Raw genomic sequence first — 23,956 nt, 5'->3', positions numbered from 1 at the left:
TAAACCAATATGAGCAAAGAAGATTAATTACGATCCAAATCTAACCCTCTTAAATTGATTTTTTCCTTTCATTAATTTATTAATAGGATTCTGACAAAGTTTCCATTGGATTTTGTTCTAGGTGTGCAAGGTACAGTACAATCTCAAAGAAGTGATGCTGATAACAATCACTTTACGGCTCTGTATACACACCTCATCTTGGTTGGATGGTTATTGGGAGTTTTTTTTTTATGATTCGTGAACGCTCTCTCCACTTACTTAGTAAGTAATTGGCTATGAATTAATGGGCCTATATATTAGTTGGACTGAAATTTATCGTTTTTGATTTTTGTTTACACATGATTCATCATCAGCCACGAGGAGAAAGACTTACACGTGGAAGACACACAACTATTGAACATCGAAATACGATGTCACGTCCTAACAATCAAGGTGCGTCTGTCATCTACATATATTCATCATCAGACCCATCCAACGACAGAGGATCGAGGGGGACCAGAAGAATAAGCTACCGCGAAACACCGTAGAAGACTGGGGAATTTACTTTACTCCATCCCGAGGAAGATCCAAGATCAAGGATAGGGATGAGTTTCGCAGACAGAGATGTGACGGGCATCATACAGCCGTCTGACACATGCAGACCGCCCCAACCACCCACATTAAACACCCTAGGCATAGAATACGTGTCAAAAGCTCTATGGAGAAGAAGAAGAAGGTCCACCGTCGTCTCTACACAATACCGTTGGAAGACGCTGGGTCAGAACGAAGATGGCGTCGGAGGACGCAGTAACCAAGATGATAAGGACAGTTATAATCTAAGAATGGGACCCACATAAGAAGCCTATAAATACCCCAACCCACCAAGGGAGAAGAGGTCGACCAATTTTAGGAAAAGTGAGAGATAACCCAGGAGAGAGAAATTGTAAGAGTAAGTATAAGTTCTATTTCCTCCCTAGCTTCGTCCCCCACTCAAAGTCATTCGACTATCTTTGTAACCTTTGAATACATAGTGAAACACCAATCCCCGTGGACGTAGGCCTTAGTGCTGAACCACGTAAATCTGTGTCTCATTTACATTTTGCACTTATGATCTTCGTATTTTAACATTACATATCTTTTAGATCATCATAGGAATCCATATAAGGGGAAACAAGGACGACCGAAGGCTATGAGTTTCCCCATGTACCGTTTTATGCCATTTTAGTCATATTACAATCATTCTGTCAGTTTTACTATGATTGCGAACTTAGTTTGTGGATACGAAGATGCCTTCGATATTTTCGTGTTCACAATCTGGCGCTAGAAACAAGGACTATGTCCCGGTAAAAGATTTATCTTTCCCGTGAATTTTATTGACCGCTCAGCATTGTTTCTCAGTACGATCCTTGGGCGACAAGTCATTGAAAAGCTGTTTTACTATGAAAACTTACGAAAACTACCAGATCTGAATCTTTATATACTTGAACCTTAAGATCTGTATCTTTGTATGCGAAAATCTTCAGATCTATGTCTTTATGTGAAAAGAAAAATCTTTGGATATGTCTTTGCTTTATCGATTTATCTTAACTTTCTCGATCTATCCCTTGGATCTGTGTTATCTTGAGAAAACCATGTTTTTTTTTCCGTATCTGCGTTATCTTGCAAAAACCATTTTTTTTTCCGGATCTGCGTTATCTTACATATTCCTTTGGACTTGTGCTTCGACCGAGGCTTATCATTTCTTCGGATTTAGGCTTTAACCAAGATTTATATTTATTCTCGGATTTATGTTCTTCGTCATATCTAAGACTCGTGCCTAACAAAACCTCGTTGCTAAAAAAACCTATGTGGATGTATGTCACTTGCCATCGTCTTATTTTTGCAGAATAAAAGAAGAGAACATGGATAAAGCGAAAGACGCAGGAAAAGCCAAGGCAGCGTCAAAAGAGACGCACAGGACCACGCCGCCAGTCGTGACACGTAGCAAGCAAAAGGGTGAAAAACTTAAAGTACCCAGTAAAAGACACGATAAAGCAGCAAGCAACGCTCCTATTGATTCCACAGCAGTAGCAGCAACCGCCCTCAAAGCAGCAGCGGCATCGCGGGAGTTTCCAAAGCAGCTGTAGCAAATCAGGCAGAAGGAGTTGCAGAATCAACGATGCAGCAGCCTCTCTATGGAATGCCGCTCACAGATGAAAGAAACCAACCACTGATAGTCACCCAGCCCTTGTTGATCACAAACAAAACGGTGCAGTAGCCCACAGGGCCCCAAGTCTTGCGTACCGATCCCCCAATCCCCCTGATACAGACTGTTGATGAAGATCACACTGTAGCTGCAAGGGGACAGCACAAGGAGGGATACCAAACCAAGGATTGAACCATCCCATCTAATTGATAGCAGAGCTAGAAGAGCTGATACGAAGCCAGAATGTGTATGCAGACGCTGTGGCATTACTGGAAAGAGAAAACCAGGAGCTCGAGGATCAGATTGCGCATAGCGCAGAAATGGAGAATCAACATGACGAAGCCAATTCCAAGGCACCACCATCCAACCGAGATAGAAGGATGGTAGTAGGCAACATCCATAATCTCGAGCCATTAGATGGAAGAGCATCTAGAGGAAACAAATTATCTGATCCTGATTACGTCCCTGACACCTCATACTACTTCGAAAGTGAAGATCGAAGACCCAGACGATCCACCCTAGCGGGAGATCACCGTCTTGCCCTGAAGAATCTTCGTGCTTAAATGATGGCAGAGATCAAGCAGATAAAGACAAGACAGGGAGGAGGAAGATTAGAAGAAGTGATGAGAGAATTTGTTACGACACCACTGGCTTCCCACTTATACAGAGAACATATCCCTCAAAAGTGTCATATACCAGCGTTTGAATGTTACGACGAATCCAGTGTCCCAGCGGCCCACCTTCGGTACTACAACTGATTCCTATCCCGATGGGATCAAGACGATATGGTTCTTCGCAGATATTTCCCTTCGATCCTCAAGGGATCGGCCCTGTCCTGGTTTGATAATTTACCGCCTAATTCCATCGATTCTTATGACCAGCTCACGAAAAAATTTATGGGGACGTACATGTATAACAAGACCGTCAACGCCGGAATGGACAACCTCTTTTTGCTAGCTATTACCCATAAGGAAACGATCAGGGAATACACCGACAGATGGCATAAGATCTTCCAGGAAATTGGAACTGTTGATCCAGTGGTTAGTGTAAACTGCTACAAATGGGGATTGGACCGGATGAGCCCATTGTTCGTTGAGATTCATGGAAGAATTCTGACGATCAAATGAGACCTTTGAGTCATCGTTGAGAAGCACGCCAGGCTTGAATAAATACATCGCAACAACCCAAGGCACAGATGCAGAAATCTCATCGTACGAATTATGTGGAACAAACCAGTGGGTCCAAAAGAAACTATTCGATAGATCAGTCCAACGAAGACAAGAGAGACCGAAGAGATGATCGTCAGCGTGGTGAGAAGAAATTTGAAGATCAAGTCTACATGAAATTCAACACCAACTACGTTCGCATCCTACGAGAGATCAAAGATCGGACCAATATCGAGTGGCCATGGTCCAAAGGGAAGCAACCACCAAGGTCTGAGAAGTCAAGAGACTATTACGAGTATCACTGGTTCAATGGACATCAAACGGGAAAATGCAAGAACCTAAAGATCATAATCCAAAAGCTGATCGACGCTGGGGATATAAAATCCAAAAGGCGGAAGCTGGGAATGACAGGACTCAGTGGAACAAGCAGGTCCAATCACCTGAGGAGAACCGAATGATCAACACCATCTCATGTTCAGAACCCAGCGGCCCATCACTAACTGACCAGATAGGAAAAAGATTGAGAAAATAATTTGAAGACTATTGCGAGCTGTACAAGATCGATGGGGACGAGGTTGATGAACACGAGAAATGGATGAATGCGCCCCTGACGTTTGACATTGATGACATTTATGAAGACATGGAAGATCATAACGATCCACTAGTGCTCATATTGCCAGTTTCGAGATGCAACATAAGGAAATTTCTGATCGATGGAGGAAGCCCAGTCAACGTTCTGTTTTACGATCTGTTCAAACGAATGAAGCTGAACGACGAGTAGCTGATGTCTTCATACTATACTATATATGGATTCAACGGCGCCCCAACAAATCCATTAGGAGACATCGTCTTAGAAGTCAAAGCAGGACCCATGAAGGTAAGCACCAGATTCAGCGTGGTGGATGCTCAATCCTCTTACAATGCCATAATCGGACGAAGGTGGGTACAAAATCTCAAGGGAGTAGCGGCCACGTATCACCAATATCTTAGATTCCCAACACCCTAAGGGGTAATGAAGATCAAAGGTGATCAAGTCACGTCCCGAGAATACCAGGCCTTGCAAAACCAGCTTAACAACGAGCAAGAGGAGCAACGCAAGGAACGAAGGAGTAAGAATAAGGCAGCTGCCAAAGATAAGGCGATCGATCTGTATATCGAAGAAATCTCTGGAAAAAGCCTAACGAAGGGTAAAACCGTCCTCAATACCGAAGCAAGTGCCTCAGGGGTAGCGGTGGTTGAAGAGCCTACCAAATAGCAATTAAAGAACGTCCCTCTCCTTGGGGAACCAAAGACTACATTCACACCTGTAGAACCCACGAAGGAGATCAATATAGGGACCGAAGAAAACTTGAAGATGATAAAGATAGGAACTCTAATGGATAAGGAACGACAAGCGGCCCTAATCAAGCTACTTACGGAATATGCGGATATATTCGCATGGGAACTAGGAGATATGCCAGGAATCGATCTGAAGATAATCCAACACGAGCTTCGTATAAAGCCAGGTACGACCCTTTTTAGACAGAAAGTACGGAAAGTCGCACCAGAGTATCACCAAGCGATCGAGAAAGAACTTCGAAAGATGTTGAAGGCAGGATTCATTGAGGAAGTAAAGTATCCAACCTGGATTTCGAACGTGGTCATCGTACCAAATAAGAATGGAGGAGTAAGGACATGCATCGACTTTACCAACCTCAACAAGGCGTGACCGAAGGATATTTATCCACTCCCAAGCATCGACTAATTGGTAGAAGCTGTTGAAGGATACGAAGAACTGTCGTTTATGGATGGACATTCTGGCTACAATCAGATAGCCCTGGAAGAAGAAGATCAACAACACACGGCGTTCTACACATGCACGACCTCTATTGTTATACACGGATGCTCTTCGGGCTGAGGAACGCAGGGGAAACATACCAGAGGATGGTTGATACTATCTTCAAGCCATGGATTGAGAACACTTTAGAAGTTTATGTTGATGACATGCTTATCAAGAGTAAGTTGCGCAAAGACCACCATCAAAACTTGAGAGATATCTCTGATTCCATGAGGAAGTACATCATGAAAGTGAATCCAGAAAAATGTACGTTCGGCGTCACGTTAGGAAAGTTTCTTGGATATCTAGTGACCAAGAGGGGCATCGAAGTTGATCCTGCTAAAATCCAGGCCATTGTGGAAATTTCATCCCCAAAGAACTTGAAGAGGTCCAAAAACTCAACGGATTACTGGCAGCACTAGGGAGATTCATAGCCAGATCGTCGGACAAATGCAAGCACTTCTTCAACATCCTCGGGAAAGGGAGTAAATTGACCGATGAATGTGAAGAAGACTTTCAGAATATTAAGGAATACCTGGCCACGATCCCGATCCTCCAGAATCCCGATCCCGATGAAGTGCTGGCCCTTTACATAGCGGTTATCGAAGACGCGGTCAGTGCAGTATTGGTCAAAACCAACACAAAGGTCGAACAACCAATCTATTACGTCAGCAAGACTCTAAACCCGGCAGAAAGAAACTGCACGAAGATTGAACAACTCATACTAGCATTAGTATGGCTACCCAAAAGCTAAGAACCTATTTCTTAACCCATTATGTTCGTGTCCCATGCAAGGCGCTCCTGGAAGCTGTTCTCAAAAACGCTGGGAAGGTAGGAAGAATAGCGAAATTGAACACTCATCTTGATCAATTCAATATCATCCACGAGATCCAAACTGCCCAAAAGTCACAAGTCTTGGCGGATTTTTTAGCGGACTTACCCATGGACAATGACGAAGAAGTGAAGGACATCCCAGAAGCAGAAGAGGATGATAAAGATCCGGTCAATGTACTCGAACCCTCAAGCCAAAGACGATGGGAGGTCTTCGTCGACGGATCAAGGAACAAAGAAGGCGCAGGAATAGGGATCGTGATCACCACCCCAACTGGAGATAGGATCGTGCATGCACTAAGGATGGAGTTCAAGGGGCACACCAACAACGTCGTAGAATACGAAGCCGTCGTTCACGCTCTTCGTTTAATAATATAAATGGGAATAACCGACGTGCTCCTAACAAGTGATTCACAGCTGGTTATTCGGAAAGTAGAACTGGAGTACAATGTTATTATGAGACCTTATCTGCATATATGGCTCTGGTCCAAACCTTAGCGTCACAAATACCCAACATCAAGTTCAGGCATCTATGTAGAAAAGATCTCAGGCATGCCGATTCCTTAGCATACATATCATCTATGATGAAGGACGCAAGCATCCAAGCCATCAAGATAACAAGAGTGTACGAGCCTTCGATCATTCCACAAAAATCCTTCGCTACACATCGTGAAGACGATGTAGGGGAAGACATTGTTGACGATGATGTAAGAGAAGATATTGCCGATGACTTCGGCGAAGATGCTATCTTGTCTAGAGCAAATGAGGACGAAGACTTCAGCAATGAAGAAGACTGGAGAACCGAAGTTCATCTCTTCCTTGAACAAGGAACGCTCCCCACCGATTTGAAGCAGGCTTGGAAGGTACAATGGAAGGCGGGGAGATACGACCTTCGGGACGGCATTCTCTACAATAAGTCATTCCTCGGTCCCCTATTACGTTGCCTTTCCAGAGAAGAAGGCCATTGTATCTTGAAGGACATACATTATGGGGACGCAGGCAACCACATCAGAATGAGATCATTAGCCGATAAAACCAAAATACAAGGATATTACTGGCCGCAGATGATACGAGACGCAGCCAGGATGTCAAGAAGGTGTGAAGAATGTCAGCTTTTTCTAAGAAGATCTATGCTCCGGCAACAAGGCTAAACTCGGTAGATAGACCCTGGCCATTTGCAAAATGGGGCATAGATATCGTCGGACCCTTAGTCGAAGGATCAGGGAAAAGACGATTCTTGATAGTAGCCACGGATTATTTTAGCAAGTGGGTGGAATCCAAAGCTTTAGCCAGGATCATAGACGTAGATGTGTTTACCTTCATCTTTCAAAATATAATTTGCAGGTTCGGTATCCCCGCAGAAATTGTCTCTGACAATGGCAAACAACTACAAGGAAAGAATATAGACATGCTCTTTGATACCTTCAAGATCAGTAAGAACAAATCGACTCCCATCCACCCCCAAAGCAACGGCCAGGCCGAAGCCACGAACAAGACTCTGGCTCTTATCCTCAAGAAATCATTGGATGAACATAAGGGATAATGGTATGAACAGCTGCACAATGTGCTATGGGCTTACCGAACTACACGCAGGTCCGCTACCGGTGAGTCTTCATTCCTCCTCACTTATGGGGCCGAAGCTGTCATTCCAACAGATATTATCATGCCAACCACGAAGATCGAAGCATGGGAGAAGAACCTAACAGCGGATATGATGTTAGAAAGGCTCGATGACCTGGAGGAAAGGAGGGAGACAGCGTTACAAAGAATGGAGAACTACCAACGAAGATTAGCGAGAGAACACAACAAGAAGGTTAGATTTAGAAACATTGTAGAAGGACAATATGTGCTAATAACTATACCGCAATATCAACGAGAGAAAAAATGGGGCAAATTGGCACCAACTCGGGGAGGAGCATTTGTAATACACGACATCTCAGGGAACGGGCTCTACTACCTGCATAATCTGAAAGTAAAAGTCCCCAGACACCCCTGGAACGAAAAATACCTCAAGCCATACTATCCATGAAGCAATGCAATTCTGCACCTGCATGAAGAGTACCAGGAGAATAAGAAGAGGGCGCATCCGCTCGACATGTTTCTATATCCGATAGAGGAGTAGCAGACCTCGTCATATCAATCAAACAAATCTTTGGAAAGAACTCTATTGGGGAAAGTAATTATATACGATCTCTCATGACTCCCCTGTCAAGGTCTATAAGTGTAGGACCATCGGGAAGGATTCCAGTAGAAAGATATACCCAACCGATTAATAAAGCAGCGGCTCAGCGGAATGGATGCATGTAAATATTTTAATAACGCATCACATATCCGGGAATGCTGCATCAACCCCCACCATTTGGTAATCCTCTGGCCCAGGGTTAGACAGCGGGGTGACAGGTCTAAAGTCAATAACGAAGGTACTTATCTTCGTTATTTCTGCCAAACATTTTTTATTGCTTTACTTATTCATTTCTCAATGGTTAGATTTATTCGCCATCTAAAAGATGAATTAACTAACAATGCAGATAAATCAGAGTTGTACATATCTAGACAAATGATGATCCATTCCGTGAAAATTGATTACAAGCTTGGGGAATTAAACAAGAAATATAGAAGATACACAAATAATGGCCCGAAGCCAAGTAATCAACAAAGATCAACTTTCTAAAAACGAACATAGAGACCTACTTCCCCTGGGAAGATTCGACACGATCAGCTGGGTTCTTCTTCTGAGACGAAGGTACACTTCCTCCCGAAGAAGGATCGGAGGTGTAGGTCAGAGGCTCGGGCATAGGGCGGCGGGGGTACTTCTTAACAATGTCATGATCTTTCAGAAGGCTCTGCTCGATCTTGGTTAAGGTCTTGTTTAACTCCTCGGCAAGCTGGCAACGAGCCTTATGCGCAATAACGGTGGCCTTGAGTTCAGACTGCAACAACGAAGATTTCAATCAGGTTACTTCCTTGTCTTCCTCCTTCGCTGCTTCATCCAGAGATCCCGCCAGCCCTTCATAATGCTTGGCCTGACCCTGCTGATGCACTAAGGAAGATTGAGTCTCTTTAAGCTTTTCATTTGCAAGGCCAAGTTGTCCCTCGAGCTCTGGAAAAGAAAAAACAAAATGGTTAAAACAAAATAATTATAAATCCATCCACGCCCAAACAAATATATACCTTCGACATTAGCCGAAGCTATTTCATATTCATTTACTACGGCGTCCCGGTCTTCGTCAAGGAAATCGTATTCACCAGAAAGTTTCTTATAATCAAGCTGAAGATTCTTGAGAGCATATTGACACTCATCTAACACTATATGCTTCATAGAATCTAAGTGTTGAAGGTGGTTAACTTCGTTAGTCATCCCTTCGATTCCCTTTGTGAGTCTGTACATATTAACCTCTAGGTCCTTCTCAGATTCCACTAAACGAGCAACATCGGCCCGAGAAGCACTTAAATCGTTACTAAGGGCACATGCCTCTGCCCTAGCATCGTCCCTCTCCCGAACGAGCCGTTGGATGTAACCCCGAATTTCAGGATCGTGAGATGAACGAGCCTGGCGAAGCTCTTCTTCCAAGTTTGCTACTTTGGTTTCTATACGAGAAATATCCTCATGTGCCTCCCGTAGGTTCCCACGATTCCACAATAAAGTACCATTGAACTGACGACGATCGGCATTCATACTGTTCTACATATCAACCATTTGCTCCCGTCTTTCTTGATACCGTGATGTCAGTTCATTATGCTCATCAGCCCGGAAATTCCATTTACCAGCTTCATCCTTAATTTTTGATACCAACTCTTTAATCCGGTAAGCTTGACAAGTTCTCTCACTACGAAGCCATATCAATTCTTTGGCATCACCCGCTGAAGACAGGGCCACCCAACTCAGAACGAACAGTAAAAAAGCAAAGACAAAGAAAAAGCGAAGGTAAAAACCTTTAGACGAAGCACCAGCAGACGATGCTTATGTCCGAGCTTTCTCCAACTCAGCCTTAAGAGAAGCAACTTCTTGACGAAGTTCTTCTTCGGTAGCCCCAAGTTGCTACTTCCCTTTCAACTTTTCCTTCATCTCCAGTATCTCCTTGTCTTTAGTACCAAGAAGTTATTCAACGGAATTCAGTTCATCTTCCCTATGACGTAATTTGCCTCCAGCTTAAGAGCCTTCGCCTTGGTGAACTGGTACAAGGTATGGTTGCAGTGCTCGCTCCTCACCATCTGCATAAGGAATGACCACATGAAAATCATTAAGGAAAGGACGTCGGACCCGTCAACTTAGTATCTACGATCGCCTACCTCGAGAACACGCTGTTGAGGATAATCATACTGATATCCATCAGCTATGTCCATCATACGAGCAATAGAAGAAGGTGGATCGACCAGGAGACTAGATGAATTAGCTCCCAAATCTTTTTCCCAGACTTCAGCAACATCATCATGGGACGCCAATTGCATTCTCTGGTGGGTGAAGGCGTCAGAACTTTTCTCACCAGGCACTATGAGGGCAGGATTGGGCACGCACATCAGGCCTTTCTTCATCAACCATTCAAAGGTTGCATCATCCCCGTCGTGCATCACGACCTTCTCGAAGCTATCAGAAGAAACACCAGCGGGAGCCCCATCACCAGCAGTGGACCCTTGGCCAACGGGATTTTTCTTGGCTTCAGCATCCTTAGAGGCAAGAGCTTCAGCATCCTCCCCATCAAAACTATCCTCTTTCTCAGCTACCTTCTCACCCTCGCCCACCAAAAGAACGTCCAATTCATCGTTTGGTGAAAGCAGAGAAACTCTGATGCTATCCCCATGGCAGCGTTAATATCTACCGGACCCCCAGCGGAATAAATATTACCAAAGGAAAACTCTTGGTTGGGATTCGTCTCTTGGAGGTCAGCATCCTCGTTCCCTTGAACACGCACGGGCTCAGTTGGAGGATCATTCACCTTATCCTTAGAGATCAGGTCCTCGTCACCGCTCTTATCATCAACATTTTCGTCATCTTCGTGACCAGGAGGAGAAGTATCAGTACGTTCCTCATCATCAGTAACATCCTCACCGGAATTCTGTTCATCATTCACGGGACTATTAACCTCGGGAATCTCTGTCTCTTCTTCACCAACAGTAGAAGATTGAACGGGACCAATCCTTTTCTTCTTCGAAGCCTGAAACAAACACATGATCAATCTTTGATTCCAGAGGCAAGCATACATAAACCACACACTAGTATATGGAATCATACCTTCACAGTGGTAGTACTCTTCAAAGTAAGAATTGCATCAGAACTCTCCTCTTCATCTGCATCAGCGACGTCATGGTAGGTTGGGAAACCTACAATAATAACACTGCAAGTGCACAACGTCTAACTAGTAGAAAATGGAAAGTACAGGTCGTTCCCACGAGGAGTGTGAAATACTCTACCAACTAATATCGAAAGTAACTAATCGACATGATAATATTTTAACGATTTTTAGAAATTTGGAACAAAATGAAATAATAATAATTTTAACAATAAAAATAAAATGGGAATGAGTTATTAGGATTTTCGGTTTCCACCAATTAATTATGCAAACTATACTAATCGTTAAAAACATATTTCATGCCTTTTCAAATACTGTTTCTCCGCTGTAATTTTCTTCGCTTTATGGGTAGTGATTCTAAAGCATTACCTATCAATCCTAAAGCATATCATGTCAAGGGATTTAACCAAAGAATGCCATATCAATTAAAAAGCATAAATAATCAACGAAATCACATGAACAATAAAATACCAAGCTATATGAAGAAAAATTACTAGTCATTCAAATCATTATTGAGCATATAAATATAGAGTTTACACAATTTATTGGTTTCTACCTAAACCCTGACATAACACTAGCTAGAAATGGCTTTCTCAAAATCCATAAACATATTAAAATTAAACTCTAGCTAATGAAAAATGAAGAATCGAAAACAAAACTTCAAAACCCTTCCTTCCTTGCGGCTCTATGGCCGGGTGCCTCTCCTCTCAAATATTCGACATCCTTCTTATACACCTTCCCTTTCTTTTATTTCATTAAACAAAGTATCAAAAATAAATTATTCTATGAAATACTTGCACACAAGTTGATGCCGTCATCAGTATCTTTCCCCAAATAGTATTGCCACCTCGTTCTTCCAATGAAATAATAAACTCTCCTTGTTTCCAAAATCTCCCAAATGAAGAAAGAATTATTTTATTTCCAAAATAATCTCACGTGTAAATATTCCTCAATTAATTCTTCACATGGCAAATAAATTATTTTTCCCGGTGGAATATATTGGTAATAAAGTAAGAAAGATAAAATACTTCTCATTTTCAGTTTGCATGCGCCAACCGCATTTTGATTTTAATTCCTTTGTTGCGTTTGTGCCTCGCCTGTGAAACAATTTTATGTTGTTGATATATATGGAGATACCAGGCCAGCTAAATTTTGTCATATTTTTCACTGTGGTTGCTGATATATGGAAGTACCAGGCCAACCACATATTTCCATTTTCGTTGCAAACACCATTAAGCCTCACATTTTGCTGTTTATTCGCTGGATGATCGAATTCACTTGTACTTTCTACAAAAGCACTAAAATAGTATTAGTAATTAAGATATTGTATCATAGCTAATATAAATATGGGTATAAAATGTAGCATATACATGCTTATCAACACCCCCACACTTATATATTGCTAGTCCTCGAGCAAAACAGAGATATTATGCAATTGATTTTTATTTATTTTTTATTCTAAGAAATGTGAAAACCTGCAAAAATATGGATAATTATCCACTCCTATACACTTAAACATTACATTGTCTTCAATGTAATTGAGTCATCCAACGTAGAAATTAGATGGGAAATACAAAAATAAACAATAAAAATAAGAGATAGAGTAGAGGGAACAAATCTGATGGGTTGACTCCCATGATGCGAAATATATTTGTTTCCCTACTTGACAATAGCATGTAGTCTCAAACAAGGTGAGGTTGGTACCCCAAATTAGACATCCAATCATATATATAGAGTCTAAAAAGTTGAGGATCATCCCAACTAATCCGGTCAGCTGAAGATATGTCCCTGTGAACACTATAAACCTCCAAAACGGTATGTAAATTCATTCTCAATCGAAAACTGTAAGTGATATTCAAATAATGCATAGATGGGATAAGTAAATCATTCCCATACGCAACAAATTCAAATTGTTCGACAGTTTTTATTGGCGGAACACCCTCTAAATCAGGTTCTAAATCAGCTAAAAAAATTTCCGCGGGACAAGAGATCAATGGAGCAATAATATCACGACTCATAGATCCATTATCATCTAAAACGGTTTCATTATTAATATCATCAAGACGAAAAAATTCAGAACTTAATGACTTAAAGGTCAAGGTAGGATCTTTCTCGACTGATGGAACTAGTCGAGACTCGGACAAAACTAGAGGTTCTAATTTGGGGTTCCATTTATTAGTGTCTAGCAACGGTGCGGAGTATAACAAGGCATTGACTTCACAAATAACACTACCAGCATCAAAACCAAACCCAAAATGAGCTAAGCAAACCTCTAATGGATCTTCCAAGTGGCTCTTGCAAAAGCTTGTCGAGTACATACTTGCTTTTCGCCCGCAGCACTTCGGACCGAGGTACCTAAAAAAATCAAGCAAACTGCATAAAAAGACTAAAACAAAATTTAAAAGAAAAATAAAAATAAATTATGTACAAAAACTAAAAATAAACTATATACAATGATATCAACAAAAGATTATTTTGCAACCACTCCCCGGCAGCGGCGCCAAAGACTTGGTAGGTTGGGAAACCTACAATAATAATACTGCAAGTGCACAACGTCTAACTAGTAGACAATGGCAAGTACAGGTCGTTCCCACGAAGAGTGTGAAACAGTCTACCAACTAATATCGAAAGTAACTAATCGACAGGATAATATTTTAACGATTTTTAGAAATTTGGAACAAAATGAAATAATAATAATTTTAACAATAAAAATAAAATGGGAATGAGTTATTAGGATTTTTGGTTTCCACCAATTAATTGTGAAAACTCTACTAATCGTTAAAAACATATTTCATGCCTTTTCAAATACGGTTTATCCGCTGTAATTTTCTTCGCTTTATGGGTAGTGATTCTAAAGCATTACCTATCAATCCTAAAGCATATCACGTCAAGGGATTTAACCATAGAATGCCATATCAATTGAAAAGCATAAATAATCAATGAAATCACATGAACAATAAAATACCAAGCTATATGAAGAAAAATTACTAGTCATTCAAATTATTATTGAGCATATAAATATAGAGTTTACACAATTTATTGGTTTCTACCTAAACCCTAACATAACACTAGCTAGAAATAGCTTTCTCAAAATCCATAAACAAATTAAAATTAAACTCTAGCTAATGAAAAATGAAGAATCGAAAACAAAACTTCAAAACCCTTCCTTCCTTGCATCCCTATATCCGGGTGCCTCTCCTCTCAAATATTCGACATCCTTCTTATACACCTTCCCTTTCTTTTGATTCATTAAACAAAGTATCAAAAATAAATTATTCTATGAAATACTTGCACACAAGTTGATGTCGTCATCGGTATCTTTCCCCAAACAGTATTTCCACCTCGTTCTTCCAATGAAATAATAAACTCTCCTTATTTCCAAAATCTCCCAAATGAAGAAAGAATTATTTTATTTCCAAAATAATCTCACGTGTAAATATTCCTCAATTAATTCTTCACATGGCAAATAAATTATTTTTCCCGGTGAAATATATTTGTAATAAAGTAAGAAAGATAAAATACTTCTCATTTTCAGTTTGCATGTGCCAACCCCATTTTGATTTCAATTCCTTTGTTGTGTTTGTGCCTCGCCTATGAAACAATTTTATGTTGCTGATATATATGGAGATACCAGGCCAGCTATATTTTGTCATTTTTTTCATTGTGGTTGCTGATATATGGAAGTACCAGGACAACTACATATTTCCATTTTCGTTGCAAACACCATTAAGTCTCACATTTTGCTGTTTATTCGCTGGATGATCGAATTCAGTTGTATTTTCTACAAAAGCATTAAAATAGTATTAGTAACTAAAATATTGTATCATAGCTAATATAAATATGGGTATAAAATGTAGCATATACATGCTTATCACGTCACTGGCATAATCAAAGTTCATACCGGCAAAATTTAGCTGCCAAGGACAGAAGTCACCGTAGCGATAAAGAGCACCATCTCGAGGCCGGCTGTCAGCAGTAGGGCGCCATCCATGTGGACCAAGCACCCAACCATGATCCCAACGACTGATGATCTCGAGGGGAGTGGCATGCCATTTATAGTCGTGGTCACGTTTGAGTCGCTCGTCTTTTGGAAAATGCTTCGGATTTCCAGTCCCTTTGGTACCAAGGACGTATCTAAGCTTCGAGTTGATCACTTCACTCAAGAGACGAACCTCACCCTGGGAAGCCGTCATTGTGCGAAGACCAACACTCCATGGCTTTCGATTCCTACCATTGACATAATCCCCAAAAGAAGCGTTGAAATTCTCAGGGGTGTACCAGTCTTTCTCTGCAGGATCAGGAGTATAGCAGGTCATCATCATCTCACCCTTGCTCCGAAGATAGCGCTCCTTCAGCGTCCGAAGGTAGTTCCCACTCAGCTGAACCACTGAGAGAGGATGAGTATGAGAAGTAGAACCCTCACGGTTTGCCAGAGCATCGTAGTAGAAGGAGTCACCAGCCTTATACAAAGGAAACATAAGGCCAGCTTCAAAAGCTCCGACGGTCGCCATCAAGTGAAAGGCATCGTACTTATAGTTCACAATCATGTCATAAGTAAGATCGTCTCCTTGATTGTAAAATTTAACATCAAAAGCTTCTAGACCATGCTTCGCCTTGAAAACTTCAAGATCAATATGGATGTAAGTCACCTTTTTCTTCTTCTTCGAAACCAAGACACTTCGGATCACTGGGGAAGCATCGGGAGATACGGCTTTGCCCGGAGATGGCTTCTTCATAGGACTCATCTCTGAAGCCTTTCTCTTAGTTGTAGCGTTCCTTGACAAGTCTGCCTTTGATGCAACCCCCTTGGAAGTAGGATCCTTCAACAAGACTGTGGTTTGCAAAGCCTTGGGTTTTTGAGAAGACGCTGTAATAGGAGGAGCTATAGAACGAAGAGGCTGAACATTTATCGGCTCCGAACACTGAGGATAAGGGTTAGGAGAAGGACGGTTGACCGCGTACCGAGAACCTCTGGGTGGATCTCCTTTCTTCTGGGAATAAACCCTAAGACCCGATGAAGGTGAAGTATTATGAGTACGATGATCAGATTGGGAAGGCTTAGGCGGACCACCCCTCGGAGGATATTTATCAGGTCTCCTAGATGGAGGATGTCTATAAGGACTCGATGGGGGAGTATTATATGGAACACGAGGAGGATCCGACATAACTGCAAGGGGCATAAAAAGAACGAAGATCAAAAAAGGAAGCTAACGGAGATCATAAGACGAGATCCACGATTATCACAATTCATAAGAAATATCCTTAAGAACCCAAGAAAAATCCATGAAAATGATCAGTTTTGATGAACTCCACGAAATCTAAAAACCCTAGCCCAACCGCAACCACGGGAACAATGCTCTAACGATCAACAAAGAAGTTCTAGGTTTTGTGATAAAGAACAGGGGCAAGTATATATACTTCGTATATCATGTTCTTCATCACAAAACCCAGAAACAGCAGCAGAAAAGAAAGATTCAATCGAAAAAGTCCACTAATAAGAAGAACACCATACCTGAACCAGAGGCGTTACGAATAGACGAAGATAATCTATGATCACCTGATGAATAGCGACAGCAATAAGCCTCTAAAAGACCTTGCCAGACTTAATTCAAAGCAGTATCAGCAGGAATTAAGAGCAAAAGAACAAAAAAGAAGGAGAATGAAGAGGTTCAGGGAAGAGAATGAAAAGTTTTGAACTGGAAAGAGAATGAAGAAGAGAATAAAATTTATTTTGCTTGAAACTTCTCTCATATTTATAACACAAACATAAAACCGACACCTGATTCAAGGAGAAGTTATGGCTAGATGTGGGAAGTGTGCCCTAAGAATAAGGAGAAGTTAATGAGACGAGGGGGAAGACTGTGAAGACAGTTTTCTCCTAACTTTAACCAACTTCAAACTTGGAGAAAAGGGGCAAATTGTATACACATAATTCATCATCCTCCACGTGGAGAAAGAATTACACGTGGAAGACACACAACTCTTGAACATCGAAATACGATGCCACGTCCTAACACTCAAGGGGCATCTGTCATCTACATATACTCATCATCAGACCCATCCAACGACAGAGGATCGAGGGGGACCAGAAGAATAAGCTATCGCGAAACACCGTATAAGATTGAGGGATTTACTTTACTCCATACCGAGGAAGATCCAAGATCAAGGTTAGGGATGAGTTTCGCAGACAGAGATGTGACGGGCATCAGACAGCCGTCTGACACATGCAGGACGCCCCAACCACCCGCATTAAACACCCTAGGCATAGGGTACGTGTCACAATCTCTATGGAGACGAATAAGGTCCACCGTCGTCTCTACACAATACCGTTGGAAGACGCTGGGTCAGAACGAAGATGGCGTCGGAGGACGTAGTAACCAAGACGATAAGGATAGTTGTAATCGAAGAATGGGACCCACGTAAGAAGCCTATAAATACCCAACCCACCAAGGGAGAAGGGGTCAACCAATTTTAGGAAAAGTGAGATATAACGCAGGAGAAAGAAATTATAAGAGTAAGTATGAGTTTTATTTCCTCCCTAGCTTCGTCTCCCACTCAAAGTCATTTGACTATCTTTGTAACCTTTGAATACATAGTGAACCACCAACCCCCGTAGACTTTGGCCTTAGTGCTGAACCACGTAAATCTGCGTCTCATTTACATTTTGCACTTATGATCTTCGTAATTTAACATTACTTATCTTTTAGATCATCATAGAAATCCCTTTGAGGGGAAACAAGGACGAGCCCGAAGGCTCTGAGTTTCCCCATTTACCGTTTATGCCATTTTAGTCATATTACAATCATTTTATCAGTTTTACTATGATTGCGAACTTAGTTTGTGGATACGAAGATGCCTTCGCTATTTTCGCGTTCACAATTTTGATTTTTGTTATATATTTATCGTTTTTTCAGTACTATATATTTACAGGATACTTTTAATATCCTTTCTTATCTAACTCTTTTCATAGAGAAATAAGAAAAGATAAAAAAAATCCATCGTAAGATGGTTTATAGCTTCTATTCCTTTTAAAGAAATTGTAATCACCAAAAGTTGTTGGTATCGCAGTCTAATATCCTTTATGGCGATAACTAATCATGTGCATGGTTGAAAAACCTACGGCCAATTCAATTTGATATTTTTATCTTTTGGATTTAGATCATGTGAATTTTATCTTTGGTTTCCATTTATTTACAAGAAACCATCCGTCGGACATAAGATGGGTTTTCCATATGCGATGATAAAAACGACTATATCCTTTATTTGTCGATACAATTTTGGTAATTGTCCAAACCAACTGATATTGGTTTTTACCCATAAATTCTCCTTAATGAGATGTAAAAATTGGCATTCTGAGAACTTTTATCCAATATTGGTTATTGATTTCTACTCTTTTAAAGAAATCTTCATCAACCAAAAAGTAGATTTTTCTTACGATAACGATTTCTTTATTTTTCTCAAAAGAATCATTTAAACCATTTGAAATCAGATTTCTCCATAGATCTTAAAAGGATGAGATTGGTTATTATCGTATTCATAACTGCAAGCACCAATTGCTGCATTCTTGAGGGATATTGAGCAATTTTTTTTTCTATTATTTTTCTTCCTATTGCTAATCTCTCGAATGGTTATTACTGTTCGAATACGGTAGGACACAAAAGGTCAATGGGTGCGCATCCGATTAATTAGCCAATATAATTAGTCCTTGTAGTGACTATATTGACCTTGATTTAATTTTTTTTTGATAAGGAAAGTGTCTAATAACTTCAATCTAAACCATTATCTCGTTGGCCCTCGAGGTCACAAAGTTATTGGATATTTGTTTGGATATTTTCAATGCTTTTGGTTTTGGCATATCATATTTATTTGATTTGATTTTTGTTCTTTTCCAAAAGTAATCCATGGTTGGTGTCAAATTTGTATGACTACAATTTTTTTTAAGACAATTATTTTATGGCTTTTGAAGTCATTTTCTACAGTCCAACTGGTATTGTTAAAATCCAGAAATTATTATGAGTATATGTCCTTGATTTAATCGGATAATACTTTAGGAAACTTGTTTTCGTATATGAGATGAAAATTTCCGTCGGAATCAGGGAGAGACTCTATGCTATTAGAGGTTGGCATTAATTAACTTAAAGGTTATATCACTTCTCTCCCATCATAATCAAATAGGAAAAGGCTGCCATTAAAGAGGAGTGAAAAATCTCATTTAGCTTTCTAATAAGCTTATGCCGTTTGAAAAGTCAAATCCAATCACATCTAACAAGCATGTAGCATTTTTATATTGGCTACAAATACGCTCCAACAGAGTTTATGATAATACGATTCACCTTGTCAAAATTCATATCTCCTCATTTGAATAATAGGAGATTATAACGCCAGTGGGCACTGGTACCAGTAGATTTTGAATTTTTCAAAGTATGCATACATTTGAGAATTAAGTGGGATCGTAGTAAGCTATAAATTGTCGAATATTCATTTATATTAGATTTTGAAATAATAAATGTTGGTAGTTGTGAACCCCGACCTCTGCAGAGGAATATCGACATATGTGATTGGTTGGCATATCTAAATTAAGTTGGATTAGTTTCTCAATTAACACAATTTTTGGATCCAAAATTTAACACTTAAAAAATGTCAAGCCTATTAATTACAGGCTAGTATAGTCATAATGCGTTATACGAGAAATTTTTCGTTGTAAAAACGATTATAAGGGTTTCATTTTCGCTCAGGCCCTAGGATTGATTCATTAATTATTCTCTTTATACAATGCACTTGGCGTGGTAGTTTTTGAAAGACTCATATTGCATTGACACAAGAAATGTGGTCGAAGAACATATTGAATTTGTAATCTTTTGAGGATTCAAACTTTATTCAGGCAGCCACCTTATTTGCTTACATAAGGTTTAACAATCCTTTATGTGTTTTTTAGAAATTTGGTACATAATGTACATTCCCGATTAATTAGTTGATGATATCAACTCTATAGGTCTCTTGAGAAGTCCTTAAAAACACAAAATCCACGCTTTAGCAGCATAAATTCTATTTTCTTTCTTCTTTCTTTCTCAAATCTGCAGTCAGAATAGTGCTAGCTTAAACTCGTCTTTAAAATAGACTAGAGTTATTATTTTGATGCTTTTTTTATGAAAAACTCATATAGTTGGGTTTGCATTCATATGTACGTCAAAAGTTGTACTCTTTTTCCTTCATTTCAGGTTTTGTCCCATGTGGTTTCCTGACAAGGTTTTAATGAGGCAACATCTTGTTGACATTTAATTTTCTTTCAAAATGTTGATATTTGTTCTCTTTTTCCTTCGTCTAAATTTGTTCCCATTGGGTTTTACTGGCAAGGTTTTAGTGAGGCAATTAAATTCAACATGGTGGTCATCCAAGGGGGGGTTGTATCAATTTCGGTTCTTTAGTGGATTCCCACAATTAACTAGATCATTTTGTTAGACCACATCAACATAACCATCTCCTATGAATTTGGATATCATTCTGATCCATATAAGGTATGATCACAAATTTTGTTTACCTATGGTATTGTAACTATATATTGGCACCTTGTTGAAGAAACTACATCAACTACATTTGCAAATCATTTCCGAAGATAGCAAACCAAGACACAAGTTATCAATGCATTTAGAGAAGCTTGAGGATCCGAGTACACTACTATTAGAAGACTAACACAAAAAACGACTTCATCAGAATAAATATCTCCTACATTCAAGAAATTCGTTCACCGAAATTGGGAATCTCAACTCAAAGATTTGCAATCCAAGAATTTATTGAAGTACTCATTAGGGGGAGCACCATCACATCAGGTGCATTCTATTGGACTTATTGCGTTGTACTCTTTTTCCTTCATCAAGGTTTTTCCCACTGGGTTTTCCTTGTCAAGGTTTTAACGAGGAAACATTTGCGTGTCCAACACAGTTTCGAGTCTTTACATGCTTATGCAATTTCAGGTTTTTCTCTTTTGAGTTTTCCTGGTACGTTTGTAATTAGCTTAGACACAATGTCATCAGGGGGAGTGTTATAAACGTGTAATTATGTTAAGAATACCTAGGGTGAATCTCGTTTATTATTGGGATGCCCTTGTGTCTAGCCCTATAAATAGGGACTCTAATGTTTGTCTATGATACACATCTACTAAGAATTTCTTTCCTTCTTCGTCTCTACTTTGTGTTTCTTGTTCTCTGTCTTTTATATCATAAGAAAATAAACATTAAATGACAAAAAAAAAGGCAGGAAGGAAAAGACGGAAGAAGAAAAGTTAAGACCTAACTGGTATACGACGATAAAATAGAGACAGGGGTAGCAACAAAATAATTAATTTCTGACATAGAAATGAATTATTGTCCCAAGAATACCACAATTCCTATAAGAATGATGAATCCCAGAACAAAAAAGACCTCCATTAACTGCTCCTTAACATCTATATTGGTATATAGTATAACAATTGTCAACATAAAATTAGAACCGGCAGTGCTATTGAAAGGATACATAGAATTCTATGAAAACTCCTACAATCGGCACAAACGAAAGAGAACTATATGTTTATCAGAAATTAACTAGTGTACAATCGGCATATATGGACATACTCGATGGTCGTAACTAACTTTTGTAATGTATTATTGAAAATAATTTACTATTTATTGTCTGATTCTTTCCATATTTCATCACAAGGAAATTATAGTTTGAACACTAATCACACGTAAAATTAACTAAGCTTGGCAGATTTTTATGATATTTTCAACAATATTTCTAGGTGTCTTAGTAGAAGTAACTGCTGATATTTTATAATGATTGGAAGTTCAAATAACCTGAAACAATCGAAAATTAAATCAAATAAATGGGTCAAGAAAAAAACATCTAACTCTAACTAGTATTATTTTAGAGTAGGTTCCTCATCTCAGTCGTTACTGTTCTTCTTCCTGAATTTTTTATTCTTCTTCAAGTTCTTTTTCAATTTCTTGATTAACTCTAGATTATCTCGACCTTACCAATTGCACAATTCTTAGATTAATATCAATCAGTATCTAATTTTTTTCCTTAACTTGAGATCATGGACCGGTTATATAGAAGAATCGACAATGAATTGGTTTTTGAATCAACAATTATCAACGAAGTAATAGACGATTGAAGAAAAAAATGAGAGGAAAAAAAGAGAACATTGTAAGTCGCTATTTTATCTTTCATTCATGTTCTATAAAATGAAATCTGAAAGTATTAACTTTAGTTTTGAGTATTAAGTTAAGGGATAACCTAGATATTTTACATCAATTACACACCTCTATTCAGCCTACACTAGTTGGGTTTAAACTTAGAAGCTATCATTTAATCAATATCAAACTCGCATATTTTTCTTAGATTTGTTACGGATCTATAGATTTGAACTTATGATACCTTGTTTCAAGTATTTTACTTATTTTACATGTCCGCCACCATTCACCTACTTTCTAATATGAGTAAGAAAATAAGGTTGATAAGAATCTAACAAGAGTTTTTATAAAATATGAACCCGCAGATTCAGAAAGGTAGCCTCATTAGAGCAAATATAATGGTGGAAGACTTCCATCTTCCAAGTTTAGTACCACCTTATCACTTGGAATAGATCATGGAGGATCAAGTCTAACGGTGAAAGATAACTGGTCCTAAAATGCTATTCAATTGCGCTCAAGCTTTGACCCACAAAATCGATGGCACAAAGCAATTAGATAAAAATATAAAATCCACCACAAAATTAAGCATAATTCGAAATGATGCTCAACACAATTTTGAATGACGTTTTAGTTTGAATTCACCTAAGAAGCAATTGAGCATAATTCGAAATGATGCTCAACACAATTTTGAATGATGTTTTAGTTTGAATTCATCTAAGAAGCCTTTGTTTGAAAAAAAATGTGCAAGACCCCAACTTGGTAAACTAGACTTGATATTTGGCATTTTTTCCAAGCTTGAGATAACTTGATTTCACCGTTGATTTACTCTAATTGTATAATGTGTAATGTCTCCAAGAGTCTGAATGGTTACTAATGTCTCGTAATCTGCTTATTGTGGAAGTGGAAGTGGAACTCGGGCAGCACTGACACGGACACGAGCAAATTCTCAAAAGCTAGGACGTGGACACTGTGTGAAATTTGTGATATTTCCCACTAATACATACATATATATGAATATAGTTTCTCAGTAATGCTAATAAATTGTCAAAAAATAACAAGTTAATGTAAAATATTTTCAAAAGTTTGAGGCATTTTTAATAGACATATTTATATTAAAATAGTGTGCGACACATCCATGTGATGTCACCAGTGTGTCTGACGTGGAGACGCGCACTGATGAGCACGAAAGTGCGACACGTTTTCACCCATAATTACATTAGCTAGGCCTCATTTTATGGCTAATAAACCTGTTTTAAGTTTTTTGAAGGGAATAAGCTCTTGTAGATAATGTTGCTCGAAAAGTTGTTAAAAGCACCCTGGAGGGCATTTGATATTCAGACTCTCAGTGTTGGTTAAGGGGCCCTCAATTACTAAGGGTCACCTTCTTTACTAATCAGCACATATTTCTATTCACACTCCAGCACTCAGGATAAGGGGAGACCTTCTTCTTCGTTTGAATATTCAATTTTGGCGGAAAAATGGTGGCAGAATTAGGGTTTGGCTTTTGGAGGTGTTCGAGTGAG

General features: G+C 39.4%; 1 protein-coding gene across 1 annotated transcript; it reads left to right on the top strand.

Annotated features, from left to right (window-relative positions):
• Window positions 1-6,453: 6,453 nt before the first annotated feature.
• On the top strand, window positions 6,454-7,520 carry LOC113350659. Its single transcript, XM_026594792.1, has 2 exons — window positions 6,454-7,073; window positions 7,322-7,520. Exons 1-2 carry the CDS (start codon window positions 6,454-6,456, stop codon window positions 7,518-7,520), a joined length of 819 nt encoding a protein of 272 aa, XP_026450577.1.
• The last annotated feature ends 16,436 nt before the right edge of the window (window positions 7,521-23,956 follow it).

Source organism: Papaver somniferum, chromosome 2 (genome assembly GCF_003573695.1).
Source record: "Papaver somniferum cultivar HN1 chromosome 2, ASM357369v1, whole genome shotgun sequence".
Lineage (NCBI taxonomy): Eukaryota > Viridiplantae > Streptophyta > Magnoliopsida > Ranunculales > Papaveraceae > Papaver > Papaver somniferum.
Note: the sequence above shows the minus strand (reverse complement) of the source record. Positions and strands in the feature narration are given on the sequence as shown.